The sequence below is a fragment of the Somniosus microcephalus genome, chromosome 10, assembly GCF_052327205.1.
Source record: "Somniosus microcephalus isolate GS21.2 chromosome 10, FLI_Smic_1.0, whole genome shotgun sequence".
Classification (NCBI taxonomy): domain Eukaryota; kingdom Metazoa; phylum Chordata; class Chondrichthyes; order Squaliformes; family Somniosidae; genus Somniosus; species Somniosus microcephalus.
Genome location: NC_140996.1, coordinates 170,087,801 through 170,105,019, shown reverse-complemented (window position 1 = coordinate 170,105,019; position 17,219 = coordinate 170,087,801). Strand labels below are relative to the sequence as shown.

The window sequence follows — 17,219 nt, the reverse complement described above, 5'->3', positions numbered from 1 at the left end:
AGGGATCTATGTACATGTACACCAAGGTCCCTCTGACCCTCTGTACTTCCTAGGGTCCTACCACTCATTGTGTATTCCCTTGCCTTATTTGTCCGTCCAAAATGCATCACCTCGCACTTTTCAGGGTTAAATTCCATTTGCCACTTTTCCGCCCATCTGACCAACCCGTTTATATCGTCCTGTAGCCTGAGGCTTTCCTCCTCGCAATTTACCACCCCACCAATTTTCGTGTCATCTGCGAACTTACTGATCATACCTTTTACATTCTCATCCAAATCATTTATGTAGATCACAAACAGCAAGGGATCCAGCACCGATCCCTGAGGTACCCCACTGGACACAGGCTTCCAGTCACAAAAGCAACCTTCGACCATCACCCTCTGCCTCCTGCCACTCAGCCAGTTTAGGATCCAACGTGCCAAGGCACCCTGGGTCCCATGGGCTCTTGCCTTCTTGACCAGTCTCCTATGCGGGACTTTGTCAAAAGCTTTACTGAAGTCCATGTAAACCACATCCACAGCATTTCCCTCATCCACACACCTAGTCACCCCCTCGAAAAATTCAATCAGATTGGTCAGACATGATTTACCCTTGACAAAGCCATGCTGACTATCCCCGATTAATCCTTGCCTCTCCAAGTGGTGACTAATTTTGTCCCTCAGAATTTTTTCCAATAATTTCCCTACCACAGATGTTAGGCTCACTGGCCTGTAATTCCCTGGTTTATCCCTGCTACCCTTCTTGAATAATGGTACTACGTTAGCTGTTCTCCAGTCCTCTGGTACATCCCCTGTGGCCAGAGAGGTTCTGAAAATTTGTGTCAGAGCCCCTGCAATCTCCTCCTTTGCCTCACACAACAGCCTGGGATACATCTCGTCCGGGCCTGGGGATTTATCCACTTTTTGGCCTGCTAAAACCACTAGTACCTCCTCCCTCTCGATGCTAATATGTTCAAGTATGTCACAGTCCCCTTGCCCGATTTCTATGTCTACATCGTCTTTCTCCATAGTGAACACAGATGCAAAAAATTCATTTAAGACCCCGCCTACATCATCTGGCTCTACACGCAGATTGCCACTTTGGTCCCTAATCGGCCCTACCCTTTCCCTGGTTATCCTCTTGCCCTTAATATACTTAGAAAACATCTTAGGATTTTCCTTTATTTTGCTCGCCAGTGTTATTTCATGGCCCCTCCTCGCCCTCCTAATTTCTCTTTTAAGTATGCCCCTGCACTTTTTATACTCCTCTAGGGCTTCCTCCGTCTTTAGTAATTGCCAAAAGCCCCCCTTTTTTTCCTAATGCATTTTTGTATATCCCTTGTCATCCAAGGTTCCCTTTGCTTGTTGGTCCCACCCTTGACCTTTACAGGAACATGTTGGCGTTGTACTCTCTCTATTTCCCTTCTGAAAGTCTCCCACTGTTTTGATGTGGATTTTCCTATAAGTAGCTGCTCCCAGTCCACTTTGGCCAGATCCTGCCTTACCATATCTCCTGTTACCTACCAGGCAATCAATTTCAGACTAAGAGATACAGCTCATCTATCCTGCTCAGTGAAAATAGAACTGCTCTATAACTAGGTATCATCAAAGTGTGACCAAAATAGATGCAACTTACATGCAGAGTTAAATCCATCCATTTCGACGGTATCCTCACTCTTTGCTTTCTTGCTTACAATCCAATGCTTCCATGCATTTATACCATAAATGTAACTTAATGTAAAACCAATCTCAGGAGTGGCAACGCTACCATCTTGGGAATGATTATCAGAAAGTGCCTTCTGCTTTGTACCCTATGAAAGTAAAACTTATCAGTGACATTTTAAAGTAATCTGGTGCTACAGGGCAAGATGCTTCAAGCAAAGAATAATGCACTGTTGTGAAGTACAGATCTACTAAATGCCCAAGTTAGTTTTAGTCAATAAGTGTACAAATGGCAGTGTACATACAAAACATAAATAACCCCATATAGATCTGTAATTTATTTGTTAATGAATACAAAAGTAATGATACTTTTTTCCTCATTTGTTTCCTTTGGTGAAAGATGGCCAGGGGAAGGATGGTAATGAAGATTAATGGCTGTAGGATGTTATAGATACAGTAAAATGAGATAAGGCGATGCAGAGACAAAGAAAATCTGGATACTTTGATACCAATACATGCAGATGACCGGGGTGAAATTTTCTTAAACTAGATAATTAGGCTCATTATACACATTATAATTAATTAAAATTGTACGTAACATTTAATATATTGTTAAAAATAGAAGACTAAGTTAAACTTTCATATTGAAGTATAAAGCATGAAAAATTGCAATTAGATTGAAGGAAATATCCCCATACCTTTCTTCTAGATTGAGGTCTGGGCTGTTCTTCATATTCTTCCCCAAATACTGGGGGTAACAGATATTCACTCTCAGTATCCAACTCTTCTGCAGCTGTTAACACACAAATCTCTCTTTGCTAGTACATGAAGGATGATCTTAACAAAAAAATGCCATAAACATCACCAATCCTATGGCAGAGAAATTATCTGGACACACACCCTTTAAGAATTTTGCCCCACTGAATACTGTTTTGGTCAGATGGTTGTCTCCAGCTTTAGTGCCTATAAGACCTTGTTCTAAATGGAAACCTCACTTCTCTCCATTAAGGGGAGGTAGCATTGCGACCTGCAATGTAAAAAGTGACACCATACTTCAAATAAAGATGCAAGGTGTCTGGATCAACCATTCCCCATGGCAAAGCATGCCATACTCCAACAACACTAAATACATTTCTCCTAATCCAGTTCCTCACTGTCCTAGTGAGAATTTTAAATTGATGACTCCCAAACCAGAGGAAATAGCCTTCCCTATTCAGTCTACCAAAACACTTCATAATTTTAATACTGTGTTAAAAAAGTACACACTGTACTTTTACTGCAAGCATGAACTGTATGCTGTACTTTTAAGTACAGCATACACTTCACATGGTTAAAGTGTGAGGGAATAGTTAGACCCCAGAGTACAAGGACTGTTTTGGGTGTCCGATTTGATAAAGGTGGACATGGAGAAACTGTTTCCATTTGTGGGCGAGTCCAGAACAAGGGGGCATAAATGCAAGATAGCCACTAACAGATCAAATAAAGAATTTAGGATAAATTTCTTTACAAAGAGAGTGGTGAGAATGTGGAACTCGCTGCCAGTGATTGAAACATATAGCTTTGATACATTTAAGGGGAAGCTTGATTCATATACAAGGGAGAAAGGGCAGGGTGAGAAGAGGCTCGTGTGGCGTATATACCCCAGCATAGACCAACTGGTCTGTTTCTGTAGATTCTATGTCACAAAGGGAAATGAGGGACATACTGAACAGAAGGTTTATGTGCAGGATGAGCTACTTTAAAAAAAAGAGGAAATGCACTGCAAAGTGGCTGATCTAACATCCGTCCGTGTTCAATCACCAGCCAGGTACAAATGAGTACACCAATAGTGCAGATATTTGGAGGTGTGACTGTGCAACTACCTATTCAATCTTGTTTCCAGTTCGACTGTGCCAAAATGATTTCTGGCCTGAGTGGTCAGATCAAAACATCAATGCTTGATAAAAGCATGCAAATTGCACCAAGCAGATACCTTACAGCTAGCTTCAAGAGGAACTCTCCACACGTTGACCCAAGATATAGCCACATTAACTTTTCTACCTGGGCCCTGCATTACCTGATTAAGTCAGACACGCTATTGCAACTTGGCTCAATCCATTAATTTAATAACTGTGTTTAGACCATTAAATCAGGAGCGTACCAAGTTATATTTAGTTAGAAAATATTAACTCCAGCATTCCCATGCAAAGATTGGATAAAGGCAAACTTAAATCAAACCTAGACATTTAGGGGGAAAAATTCAGTTGATTTGCGCCTCCCATTAGCGTCCTAAGAGGGCGCTAACGAAGCACAAAGCAACTAGTGCTTGGGCGCAGCTCTGGTAACGCCTCCCGCGAAATTCAGCGGGAGGTTAGCGGCGGCGCTAACCGTTAGTGTCCCGTGGTGTTGCGCCTACGGCGATGATGTCATCGCCCTGCTCACGCCCAGGCCACGATCTTTGGTAGCACCCCTGACATAACGCTGGACGCTATGTCCAACAGGGTCAAAGGGGACTACCTGTGGCCGGGGCGGCGCAAATTAAAGGGGAGGTGCCGGGCTCTTTTGCCGGCACTCCGATCCCTGGTGGCCCAGCTGGGCCCCAGGTCATGCTGCGCTAGGCCCCTCCCCTTTAATAAGGGGAGGAAGGCCTGCAGTAGTGTGGCGCGACGTGCACTCGCAGTGCCCAAAGAGGGAGGCGGGGCACGTCCAGTAGCGCCCCGCCCCCTCTTGGGGCGTTACCAGTGAATTTCGGGCGCTGGGGTGCTAACTTTATTGGGGCGTGACCCAATTTTGCCCCCTTATATTTTAATATGTAGAAATCAAATAATAATTTGTCATGTAGATCAGTAATGAAGCACTTTTGACTGCCAATGCAAAATGGTGTGGAGTAGGAGGATCCAGGTTAACATATGCAATTCTTCACATCTCAAAAAGTTCTTGACTCCAGTCAGAGGTTAGCGAGCGGGAACTTGGCAAGGAAAAGTTAACTGGCTATTCTAACAGACTTCCCAATCATTTTTGTTGCAGGCCAACACTGACAGAATTATAAAATATTACTGCACAGAAAGGCCATTTTCTCGATAAGTCACTTTTCTGCTCACTCTTTTCAAGCAGCCAGCTAACTCTGTTTTAAAAGAATTTATGGACTCGTAGTGTCAGCTGTGGCTCAGTGGGTAGCACACTTGCCTGAGTCAGAAGGTTGTGGGTTCAAGTCCCACTCCAGGGACTTGAGCACATAAATCTAGGTTGACACCCCAGTGCAGTGCTGAGGGCGTGCTACACTGTTGGAGGTGCTGTCCTTCAGAGGAGATGTTAAACTGAGGCCCCGTCTGCTCTCTAAGGTGGATGTAAAAGATCCCATGGCACTATTTTGAAGAGGAGCAGGGGAGTTATCCCCGGTGTCCTGGCCAATATTTATCCCTCAATCAACATAACAAAAACAGTTTATCTGGTCATTATCACAGTGTTGTTTGTGGGAGCTTGCTGTGCACAAATTAGCTGCTGCGTTTCCCACATTACAACAGTGGCTACACGCCAAAAGTACTTCATTGGCTGTAAAGCGCTTTGAGATGTCCAGTGGCTGTGAAAGGTGTTATATAAATGCAAGTCTTTCTATGACACTACTTCGACACAGTTTGTGATTTGAGAAATCGACATTAGGTTCTATGTGAAGAATTGTTTTCCAACCTCCCCATTTTTGTAATTATCTCAAATTTGTGCCTTCCCAGTACTGGAAAGAATGTCACTATTTAATTTATCCATCATTAACCCTTTATAATGTTTAAGGCCTTCATCAGGTCTAGGGTAAAAAGCCTCAACTTCTCTTCATGACTTTAAACCCTTATCCCTGATAATACCTTGATGATTCTATGCTGCACTGCTTCTACTTATTTTATGTCCTTCTAAATAATTGACTGCCCAAGACTGTATAGATTACGGAGATTGCAGCCTAATGCAGGTCTTGTATAAATTCAACATTACCTCCTTGCTTTTGTAACTATGCCACTATTCACAAAACTAAAGATCTCGTTCACCCTTTTACGACCTTCTCTACTTATCCTACTACCTTTAATGACCCATGTATCTGCAAACCCTGGTACCTCTTCTCCTCTACACTATTTATAATTTTACCATTTAAGGTATATTTTCTTTCGCTATTCTTATTTCCAAAATGTATTACTTTTACATTTTTCTGCATTGAACTCGGTGGTGATCTGGGAGCGGGTTTGGGTTATTGCATAGGTTATGAAAGTAAACACAGTTCGGATAAATACATGCGCGTGCATGATTTAAAAGTAGCTGTCCATAATTACATCTCAAACTATTTGCTTACAACACTAAAATGAGGTTATTGTGGAGAAAACATTCTTAAATATTCACAAAGATAAATTTGAAAATAAAATAATTATAATTAGTGTAATTTTACTTAAGGAACATACTTCTTGGAAAATCAATCTCCAAGTCCAGTCCAAGTTCGTATTGATTACCAGGCATATTGGGGTGCTCTTCTAGGTCATCTTTAATGGTCCCAAAAACATCCAAGAAACTTTCACCATTCTCATCGTTGTCAATACCTAAGAATAGATTTTCACAATAGTTCATCACAAGTGCTGCAGTTTATCAAGACTAAATTATACACTTCTGTATACTTTTGAACCATTTTTCAGGTGACATGGTAGTCACACCGGATTTCCTGAAATGTAATCAATTAAAAATAGATAAATTGTTGTTGGGAATCCAAATTCAAGTCAACAATATTCCACAATCAAAGCCAGTCAAATGGTCAAAATAGGGAAAATATATTGTAACAAGAGAAGGAATCGGGTCAGGTTTGGATAAATCGTAATGACAATGCTCATTTTCTTGCTTCCTTGTTGGATGTACACCAAATGTAAGTGAAAGGTTGGGTGGGAAACTTGCTCCCAGGCTTCTTATAATCAGACTCTTGAACAAGTCCCTAGGAAATTACTCTGCGTTAAATCTTTGGAAAACACGGACTAGAAATTAGAGTGTGCCCAGCAATGTTCCTGCTAATTTTTTTGGGTGCTGGCCCCTTTAATGGGCTGTGCGGCCCATTAAAATTTCTGCACATGCATGGTTTTTCCATTTAAAAGCTGTTGAGCAGCCTCAGCGGGACCTCCAGACCACTGCGCGGCCACATGGCTTAAACACTGGCGCCCAGTAATGCGCACACAGGGAACAACCCCAGCACCCGACTGGGCATCACCAGGCAGCTCACCGGAGAACACAACTCAAAAATTGGGCGGCTGTGACACCAGCAGTGGCCCTCAGGCAAGTCCTTAAAGGGGATTGGGAAGGGGGGGGGGGTGGTCAGGAGGGAGGGTAGCGCTGATTGGGAGGGAGGGTAATGGCGACCGTGAAGGGTGAGTAGCGGTGATTGTGAAGGGTGGGTAGTGGCCGGGATCAGGAGGGCAAGGGTGGCCTGCTCCTCCCGCAATATGACTTTTTACAGTACACAGCAGGTTACGAAAATAATAAATAAAAGCAAAACCAATCCTAATTCAGTCACCGACTCCCACACCTCACCACTGAAGCCCAGCATCAGGGAGGGGAGGCTCAGACCTCAGGGAGAAGCACAAAACAACTCCCGGAACAAAACACATTATACAACTGCGCACATCATAGGCCGACATGAATACTCCTTCCCTACAGTTTTGTGTTGTCCTCTCGCTCTCTCCCTCCCCAGTTGCTCTCTCAGGACTCAGTTTCCAGGCATTTTCTGTTGGCCCCAATGCAGTCAACCCTCACAACCGGCAATGAAGCAGTGCTTTTCGAACAGTGGAGGGACCACCAGGGCTCAGACAACGGTTTGTTTGCAAGCCATGACAGCTAGGGTACTGTGCATGCTCGAACCGTGCATACAAGGACGGTTTCTCCTGAGTCACCAGCAGCAGTGCTTGGGAGACCAATCACCCATTCTGGTAAGACACCCACCGAAAGCAGAGGGTTGGAACCCCAACCAGTACTACAGAGGAGGCATCAAAAAGACGTTAGGCCCCTTATTTGAATATGCAAAGGGCATGTTTCAGACACAGGCCCTGGTACCTATTTTTTGCCTACACCAATATGGCGAGCAGCGCACTTTTAGCTCGTAATGAGCGTGCACTTCCTGCCTGCCATATTGGAGGCTTAGGAGCTATCTAGGGTCAGAAAAATGGGTGCTACACAGTCGTATTTCTAGGCCCAGAGTCCCATTTGCCTCCCCACAGCATAGATTAAAAATGATAGAAGGCGGCCTTTACTCTGCACCTCATGCGCTCTCTGCATTTCAGATTTCTAGCTTTTGAAGTTTTTCTTTTTACCTTTTCCTTCTGTTGGCTATATATAAATTTCAGGCAAACATCAAATTAATGAATGACCAGATATCTGTTTTTGATAGTGTTAATTGAGGTAGAATTGGGAGGGTCAGGGAGGCAGCAGCAAATCGTGAGGTTGCATGAGAACCACTGTTGAGTTACCAAATTAATTTACATAATGTGGAAATTTAAAAGAAAAAAGTGTGCACTGAGATCTAATTCACTTAAGTGGCTATCAGATATTTCCTTCGGTGGTTTTCACTGTACCTGATTTTCTCTTAAACATTCTCTGCAATCAATCATGAAGTCAGGAAACCTCTAAAGTTGCTTGTTGCCTTCAATACTGGACCTTTAATTTCATTCACAGCACTACAGGAAAACACACCTATAAGAACATTCTTCAAGTTTGCAGTATTATTTGCAATCTGTTTTTTTTGGAAGGAGGCACATATTCAACCATATTAGTGACCTGAAATGTGCAACTGCTCGTTGAGGTATTGCAAAATAACCAGATGTGTTGGGATGGTTTGTAGATTGCCAGATTTAAGTCCAATATCGACTGGCTGTGGCACTACACAGAGTGTATCCCTGTAGCAAATTCACTTCTCTATACCTTCCATTATTTTGAAGATCTGTATCATGTCTTCCCTTAATCAAATGAAAGTAAGTTTAGGTACTTGAGCCGTCTCTCGTAGCTTAATTCTTGAAGGCCAGGAATTATCCTGACGACTCCTTTCTGAACCCTTTCTAATGCATTTATATCCTTTTTGAGCCAGGGTAACCATACACCAGAACTGGCCTCATCACTGACAATAGTATATCTTACAAAGGAGCATATGTTACATGGACCCATTCGGCTCAACTGTCTAAGCCGGCGTTTATGCTCCACATGCACATTCTCCCGCCCCTTTTCAGCTAAATCCATCAGCATATCCTTCTATTCCTTTCTCCTTCATGTGCTTATCTAACTTCCCCTTAAATGCATCTATGCTATTCGCCTCAACTACTCCTTGTGGCAGCGAGTTCCACATTCTTAACGCTCTTTGGCTAAAGATCATTTTGGGCAAGCTTGCTCCAACTTATTATCGAATACTTTCCAAATAAACTCCAGTACCTGATCTACCTCATTAATAACTATCTCACACTGACTAAATGTCTTCAGAGTATGATCACTGTCCCGAATCTTTTCGGCCTCTGTCCACTGAGAATTTTTCATGCCATATACACATTTCTGGTTACCTCTTCTATATGCATTATTCTATCCTTATCCACATTAAAACCCATCTGCTATATCAAAGCCTATGGTCCAAGTCTCTTTGAAGACAGTAATGCCCTTGCTACTCAATACACATCCAGAAAGTTTTAAGTCATAGGCAAATTTATAACAGAGGATTCTAGAATGTATTTTATTTAAACGCAGAACCTCACAAGTAATCATCTCCGGATTGTTACCTGAGCCATGTGCAAATTAGCATAGGGACAAACAGAGGGTTAAATGCGTGGCTCAAAGACTGGTGTGAGAACCAGGGGTTTTGCTTCATGGGGTACTGGCACCATTACTGGGGAAAGAGGGAGCTGTTCCATTGGGATGGGCTCCACTTAAACTGGGATGGGACCAGTGTCCTGGCGAAATGAATAACTAGGGCGGTAGATAGGGCTTTAAACTAATGAAGGGGGTGTGTGGGAGGATTCAGGAAAGGGTAAATTTAAAAGCAGTAAGAGAAATGTCAAGGCTATAGAGCAGAACAACGATTTGGGTAAAAATAAGGAGGAAGGGACAGAGAGCTTGACAAAGGTGACGTCAGGGGAAAATAGAACAAAAAGTTAAAGCTAAAGGCACTATATCTGAATGCGCGAAGCATTTGCAACAAAATAGATGAATTAATAGCACAGATAGAAATAAATAGATTTGATCTAATAGCCAATGTGCAGACATGGTTGCAGTGGCCAAGGTTGGGAACTAAATATTCCAGGGCACCTGACCTTTAGAAGAGATAGGCAAAATGGAAAGCGGAGGGGAGTTTCGAGGAACCAACCAAGAACAGGCTATTTTAGATCTAGTATTGTGCAATGAGACAGGGTTAATTAATAACCTTGCAGTAAAGGAACCTTTGGGGAAGAGTGATCATAATATGATAGAATTTTATATGGAGATTGAGAGTGATGTAGTTAAGTACAAAACTAGGGTCTTAAATCTGAACAAAGCAAACTACGTAGGTATGAGGGGCGAGTTGGCTAAAGTAGTTGGGGAAACTAGATTAAAAGATATGACGGGGCATAAGCAATGACAAACATTTAAAGAGAAAATTCATAATTCGCAACAAATATAAATTCCCTTAAGGAATAAATACCCCATGGGAAGAACTGGTCCATCTGTGGACAACAAGAGAAGTTAAAGACAGTATAGATTAAAGGAAGAGGCTTATAATGTTTCCAAAAAGAGTAGTAAGCCTGAGGATTGGGAGGATTTTAGAATTCAGCAAAGGATGACCAAGAAATTGATAGAGAGAAAAGAGAATATGAGAGTAAACTAGCAAGAGACATAAAAACAGATTGTAAAAGCTTCTATAGGTATGTAAAAAAGAAAGAGATTAGCAAAAGTAAACATTGGTCCCTTACAGGCAGAGACAGGAAAAATAATGGGGAATAGGAAATGGCAGAGACATTAAATGAATACTTTGTATCTGTCTTCACGATAGAAGACACAAAAAACATTCCAGAAATAGCGGAGAACCAAGGGTCTAGTGAAAATGAGGAACTTAAAGAAATTAGTATTAGTAAAGAAGTAGTACTGGAGAAATTAATGGGACTAAAAGCCGACCAATCTCCCAGACCTGATGGCCTACATCCTAGGGTTTTAAAAGAGGTGGCTACATAGAGAGTGGACGCATTGGTTTTGATCTTCCAGAATTCCCTAGACTCTAGAATGGTCCCCACAGATTGGAAGGTAGCAAATGTAACCCCGCTATTCAAGAGAGGGAGAGAGAAAACAGGGAACTGTAGACCAGTTAGTTAGCTTGACATCAGTAGTAGGGAAAATGCTAGAATCTATTATTAGGGACATGATAACAGGGCACTTAGAACCATAATATGATTGGGCAGAGTCAACACGGATATATGAAAGGGGAGCTTTTAACTAGCAGGGTAGATAAGGGGGAACCAGTGGATGTAGTGTATTTGGATTTTCAAAAAGCATTTGATGAGGTGCCACACAAGAGGTTATTACACAAAATTAGGGGTCATGGGATAATATATTAGCATGGATTGAGGATTGGTTAACAGACAGAAAACAGAGCAGGAATAAACGGGCCATTTTCAGGTCGGCAGGCTGTAACTAGTGGCCTACCACAAGAATCAGTGCTTGGGCCTCAGTTATTTACAATCTATATTAATGACTTAGATGAGGGGACCGAGTGTAATGTATCTAGGTTTGCTGATGATACAAAGCTGGGTGGGAAAGCAAGTTGTGAGGAGGACGCAAAGAAGCTGCAAAGGGATAATAGGCAGGCTAAGTGAGTGGGCAAGAACATGGCACATGGAATATAATGTGGAGAAATGTGAAGTTATCCACTTTGGTAGGATAAATAGAAAAGCAGAGTATTTTTTTAAATGGTGAGAGATTGGGAAATGTTAATGTTCAGAGGGACCTGGGTGTCCTTGTACACGAATCACAGAAAGTTAACATGCAAGTACAGTAAGCAATTAGAAAAGCAAATGGTATGTTAGCCAGGATTGGAGTACAAGAGTAAAGAAGTCTTACTGCAATTATATAGGGCCTTGGTGAGACCACACCTGAAGTACTGTATACAGTTTTGGTCTCCTTACCCAAGGAATTATACTTGCCTTAGAGGGAAGTGCAACAAAAGTTCACTAGACTGATTCCTGGTATGAACGGGGGGGGGGGGGGCGTTGTCGTATGAGAAAAGATTGATTAGACTGGGCCTATATTCCTTGGAGTTTGGAAGAATGAGAGGTGATCTCATTCAAATGTATAAAATTCTTAAGGGGCTTGACAGGGTAGATGCTGGGAGGATGTTTCCCCTGGCTGTGGAGTCTAGATTAAAGGGTCACAGTCTCAGAATAAGGGGTCAGCCATTTAGGATGGAGATGAGGAGAGATTTTCAGTCAAAGGGTTGTGAATCTTTGGAATTCTCTACCCCAAATGGCTGTGGATGCTCAGTCGTGAGTATATTCAAGATAGAGATTGATATATTTTTGGATACTAAGGGAACCAATGGATATGGGAATAGTGCGGGAAAGTGGAGTTGAGGTAGAAGATCAGCCATGATCTTACTGAATGGCAGAGCAGGCTTGAACTGCCGAATGACCTACTCCTGTTCCTATTTCTTATGTTCTTATCTGGTTCAATTCTGACTTAATTCTTTCAGTTTCTGTATAATACATTCTTTACTAACTTCTGTCTTTTGGATTGCTGTGACTGAAATTTGCCTACAGTCCCCATGTGAAAACTACATTCAATGTAACTGCCATAATTATCTATTTCAACCTATAAAGCCAAGGATTCCGTATACAACCTTCCTAAAGTGTGGTGCCCAGAATTGGACACGATACTCCAGTTGAGGCCTAACCAGTGATTTCTATAGGTTTACCTTAACTTTCTTGCTTTTGTACTCTAAGGGCTCGATTTTCCAAGCCCCGAGGAGGCGGGTTTGGAGGCGGGAGAATTGCAGAATCGGGGGGCAGGAACCCATCCCGCCCCCAACCCGCCGCCGTGCCAATGTCCCAGGAGGCGGGTACCCGACCTGTGCTGGGAGCCGCCTCCCCGAGGTGGGAAGGGGATTAGTGCCAATTAACTGCCTGTTAACGGGTAGTTAACAGGCAGTTTTTTGCCTAATCCCTATTTTTAGCCCTGAAGTGTGGGCTGTCCGACGGCTCCAAACCACGCCAAGTTAGCGAGGTGGACCGTGGGTCTGCAGGGGTTGGAGGGGTCGAGATGTCCGTTGTGCAGGTGAGTGATGTGTGCAGAGGTAAGTGTGTGAGGTAAGTATAAAGTGTTTTAATAAGTTTTACTAACCTTTACTTTCTCCTGCAGGCTTCCTTCCTTCAGTTCTCGGGAGTCCCTCATCTCACCGACACAGAAAGCAGAATGGCCGCTGAACTGTCAAGAGCTGCAGCCTCTGCTTTCTGGTCTGGAGAGCTCTCTAACTGAGTCTGAGTAGAAGGACTCAAGTTAGAAGACAGATTGTCAGTGATTGACAGCTTCACAGAGCTGTCAAACGCTGATTTTTCATCTGCCAAAAGCTCTTGACAGATGAAATGTCAATCGCTGATGTCACCAGTAACCAGGTATCCCTTAATTGGCCTGCTGAGCCCGCTGGGCGGGCTTAACAAGGTCAATCAAGGGAAAATAGCGTGGGCTGGCCACAAGTCGATGGAGGCGGGACTACAACCCAAAAAGTGGGAGTCCCGCCTCCAAAAGCTCCCCATTGAAAAAAATCGAGCCCTAAGCCTCTATTTATAAAGCCATGTTTTTTAACAGCCTTATCAACTGGTCCTGCCACCTTCAAAGATTTGTTCATGTGAACCCCCATGGTCTCCCTGCTCCTGCATCCCCTTTAAAACTGTAGCATTTTTAACTTATATGACCTCTCCTAGTTCTTCCTTCCAAAATGCATCGCTTCACACTTATCTGCATTTTTGGGTCTCTTTTGCTGCCCTCTGCAATTCGTCTCTCTATTTCTAATACATTCTTTAGCTATCCTCATTGCCTTTTACATAAATCTCAATTCTCTTTTTTGTTTCCTTGTATCTTTTAAAGTATTTCTGCTTATTTTTATACATTCCTTCTATTCTCATTATTAAACCACTATGATACTTTTCATTAAAACAAAATACACTTTCTTTCTTCATCCTGTATAATACCTGAAATATATTCCATTTTGCTTCTGTGTTATTTTTAAAACTCCAAGATTCTCTTCATAGCTTCAAAAGCTACTTTCCAAAGTACCTTCAACATAGTTGTTTTCAGCCTTAGCCTTGACAATATTATTAAATCTAATTTAATGACCGCTGGATCCCAAGTGTAAGCAATCTCCTGGCTACTATGTCATGCATCATCAATCAAGCTACTTCACCTCTTTTTGTAGGTGTACATTTGCAAAACATTGCATATCCTCTTCGTCAGCTCCTGGCCATCCTCTGCTGTCAGCCATTTTACTGAGATGCTAACAGTATCAATACTCTGGCAAGTTGCACATATCTCCAACTCCAGTACTTCATTCTTGATGTTTGAAGTCGAGAGAGCAGGTAGAAATGGGACTCTGGGTTTTATATATAGAGGCATTGAATATAAAATCAAAGAAGTGATCTACAAGATAATGGTTAGGCTACAGTGGGCGTAGTACCTACAGTTCTGGATACTGCTATATAAGGATGTTAGAGCCACTTAAAACAAAAACAAAAATCACAACAATATCAGGAAGAGGTTATAGCTTATGAAGCAAGGCTCAAAATATTTGGGATTTTTCACTTGAATACTGAAAATAGTTTAAAAAAAGAATCTATTGGAGATTTCCAAGGTTTTAAAAGGGAAAACAATGAAAAATAATTGTCACTGATTGGCAAATTGGTAAGGGACACAGACTTTGAATCATCACTAGAAAGGTGAAGAGCGAAGTTAGAAGATCCTCCCCCCACTCCGAGTTATTAGAAAGTAGAATGCTTTACAGAAATAATGGAGGTGTAATTTGTCTCGGGCAACTTATCCAATTCTCTTTTAAACTATATTGGGGTGAAATTTGTCTTGGATAGTAGCACAAAATGAGTGACAGCGAATTGGCAGTCCATTTTTATACTCTGCCTGATTTTCGTTTCCATTCCAATGTAAAAACGGGCTGCCGATTCGCTATCGCCATCTTGTGCTCTCACCCAAGACAAATTTCACCCCCAACATAGGTGGAGCGAGAGTTGGTTAAGTACTTGAAATGGAATCGTAAACAGATATAGGGAAATGGGAATAAGTCCAGTTGAAAATCTAGCACTAGCAGAGGTCGAATAGCCTCTTCCAATGCTGATTTTTTTTTTAATATAAGATTGTTTGACACCCCTTATATTTGTATATAAAAATGTTTATCTCTCATTTATTTTCTTATTTGATCTTTCTGCCAATGAATTCATTTCTTATGTTTTGTTTATCCATATCCCCTTCCTTACTTGGTTAAATCATCTGGATCCAGTGACTTAGCCACTCAAGTTCTGCTAACTTTTTCAGAACCAAATCCTTTTCTACAATGTTTCCACATACCCATCTAGTACAAGTATATTCCCACTTCTACCTCCTCCTGCACCCACTGCAGGCAGTCACCCAATGTTTTCCCTCTGCTTCTCTATTCCTGTGTCTGTGGGGCAACCACCTTCTGAAACTATCTTCCACTTTGTTCCATTTACTATTGCTAAATTAAAACCTGTTATGTATCTGATTTCAGGTTCAATCTTTTTTATCTCTCCAAAATTCAGTTTGCACACAATTTTTATTTCACACTTCATTTCACTCAACTTGGAATCATAGAATTTTACAGCACAAGAGGCCATTCTGCCCAATGCATCTCGCATTCTCTGAAAGAGCTACCTATTTAGGTCTAATCCCCTGCACTTGCGCCATACCCGTCAGAATGTATATTTTTGAAAACTTATCTCCTTTCCTTTTAAAACTACATGTTTCCAGTACTACTTCTGGCAGTGAATTCCGTGCCTTAACAATCCTCTACGTTAAAAAAACTCCTACTCTCTAAATTTTGTACTATTGGTTATCTTAAAGTTATGTCTTTGAGTTACTGACTCAATATATCAAACTGTTTTCAGTCTGCCCTGTTCTATAAACAACTCCATTTATAATGTCCTCTCAAACAAGCTATTTTCAGCACTACTGTTGCTCCTGTTGTTTTATTTGGTTTCTTCCCAGCAGTGTCTCTCAAGTCTTTTCCATTTTGCGGCTCCAATTTCCGCTACACCCTCATCTTAATTTTTACCTCTTCAATTTCCTCATTTGCATCAATTTTATAACTTCTTAAAAGCGAAGACATATGAAACAGTGAAAGAGATTTTAAAAACATGAATGCTTTGGTGTTTCCAAAAATCACTTTTTTCTGGGTGAGGGAGGGAAGAGAAATGTAGCAGTATATTCAAGCCTCAAAATATCAAAGTAAGTTTTTTTTAATCTTCTGACTTCACAATTAGTATTGGTGCTTTTTTGATAGTAGATGTGACACATTCTTGCATTCATATAGACTTCATTAGTACTCATGGCGCATTCTAGTGGTGGAATGTAAAACTGCACACCCAGTAATGCATTCAATTTAAACTGCAGTTTCAATTTTGTTTCTACTATTCAACAAGTGCCTGGGGAAACAGTAATCAAACACTGCATCCTTTCCCATTTCTTTCTCCCTTTCAAGCAAGTACCAAAGCTTACCGCAAAATTCCATAGATACAGGATTCCTTTCTACTTCAGCTATCATCTCAGCCATAGCAAGTATGTCAGCTTCAATCGGATTTGAAGGGACATTCCTCTTCAGATCCTCTATTGTTTCGACTATCTTCTCAGCATTCTCTAGGGTAGTAGGTAGAAACACTGGAACAGGTACCTGCTCCAGACATATTGTATTAATTGTTGCACATCTTATGACAAACAAGCTGATCAGGATGAAGAGGACAGACAATGGCTAAAACTTAGGGAGTTGGGGGAAAGGGAAAAGAAAAGTAACAGTTCAGTTTATCCATTTCATTTACTCAAAATGCGTTAAAAAAAAATTTAACGACCCATAGTGTTTTCTTTCTAATATGCTGACTACATGTTTGAAGAATAAACTTACCGGAATAGGCAGAGAGACAGGTACTGGATAGCTGTTACAATACATGTGCATAGGCACTGGTATATAGACTGGCACGGGGATAGGCACAGGAACCAACTGAGGCTTCCAATCATCCTCTGAAATAAGCAAATATGAGTTTATGAAATATATACATATCTTCATGTCAGAGAGATATACATATACATACACATGACTTTCTGTGTGCAATGCCACTGCAGATCTTCATGTCAGAGAGATATACATATACATATACATGACTTTCTGTGTGCAATGCCACTGCAGATCGACTAGTTAAAACCTTAATGTTTGCATGCAATTCCGGTCAACTTTCTCTATTATAAATGCCTATATGTAATTTTGCTATGCTACAACACCACCACTGGCAGGAGGGTGCAATCATAGCTTGATCAGTTTACTTTGGCTGTTTCTATTATAAATGTGGGCCTAGGAAT

General features: G+C 41.6%; 1 protein-coding gene across 1 annotated transcript in view; it reads right to left on the bottom strand.

Annotated features, from left to right (window-relative positions):
* zmym2 (zinc finger, MYM-type 2) overlaps nt 1-17,219 on the bottom strand; it is a 170,926-nt gene that overhangs the window by 20,534 nt on the left and 133,173 nt on the right. Inside the window, exons 16-20 of the mRNA XM_085999145.1 lie at nt 16,768-16,883; nt 16,368-16,539; nt 6,059-6,193; nt 2,339-2,433; nt 1,615-1,789 (exon numbers count right to left, since the gene is read on the bottom strand). Coding sequence (XP_085855271.1) covers nt 1,615-1,789; nt 2,339-2,433; nt 6,059-6,193; nt 16,368-16,539; nt 16,768-16,883 — 693 coding nt within the window. The remainder of the gene's footprint in view (nt 1-1,614; nt 1,790-2,338; nt 2,434-6,058; nt 6,194-16,367; nt 16,540-16,767; nt 16,884-17,219) is intronic.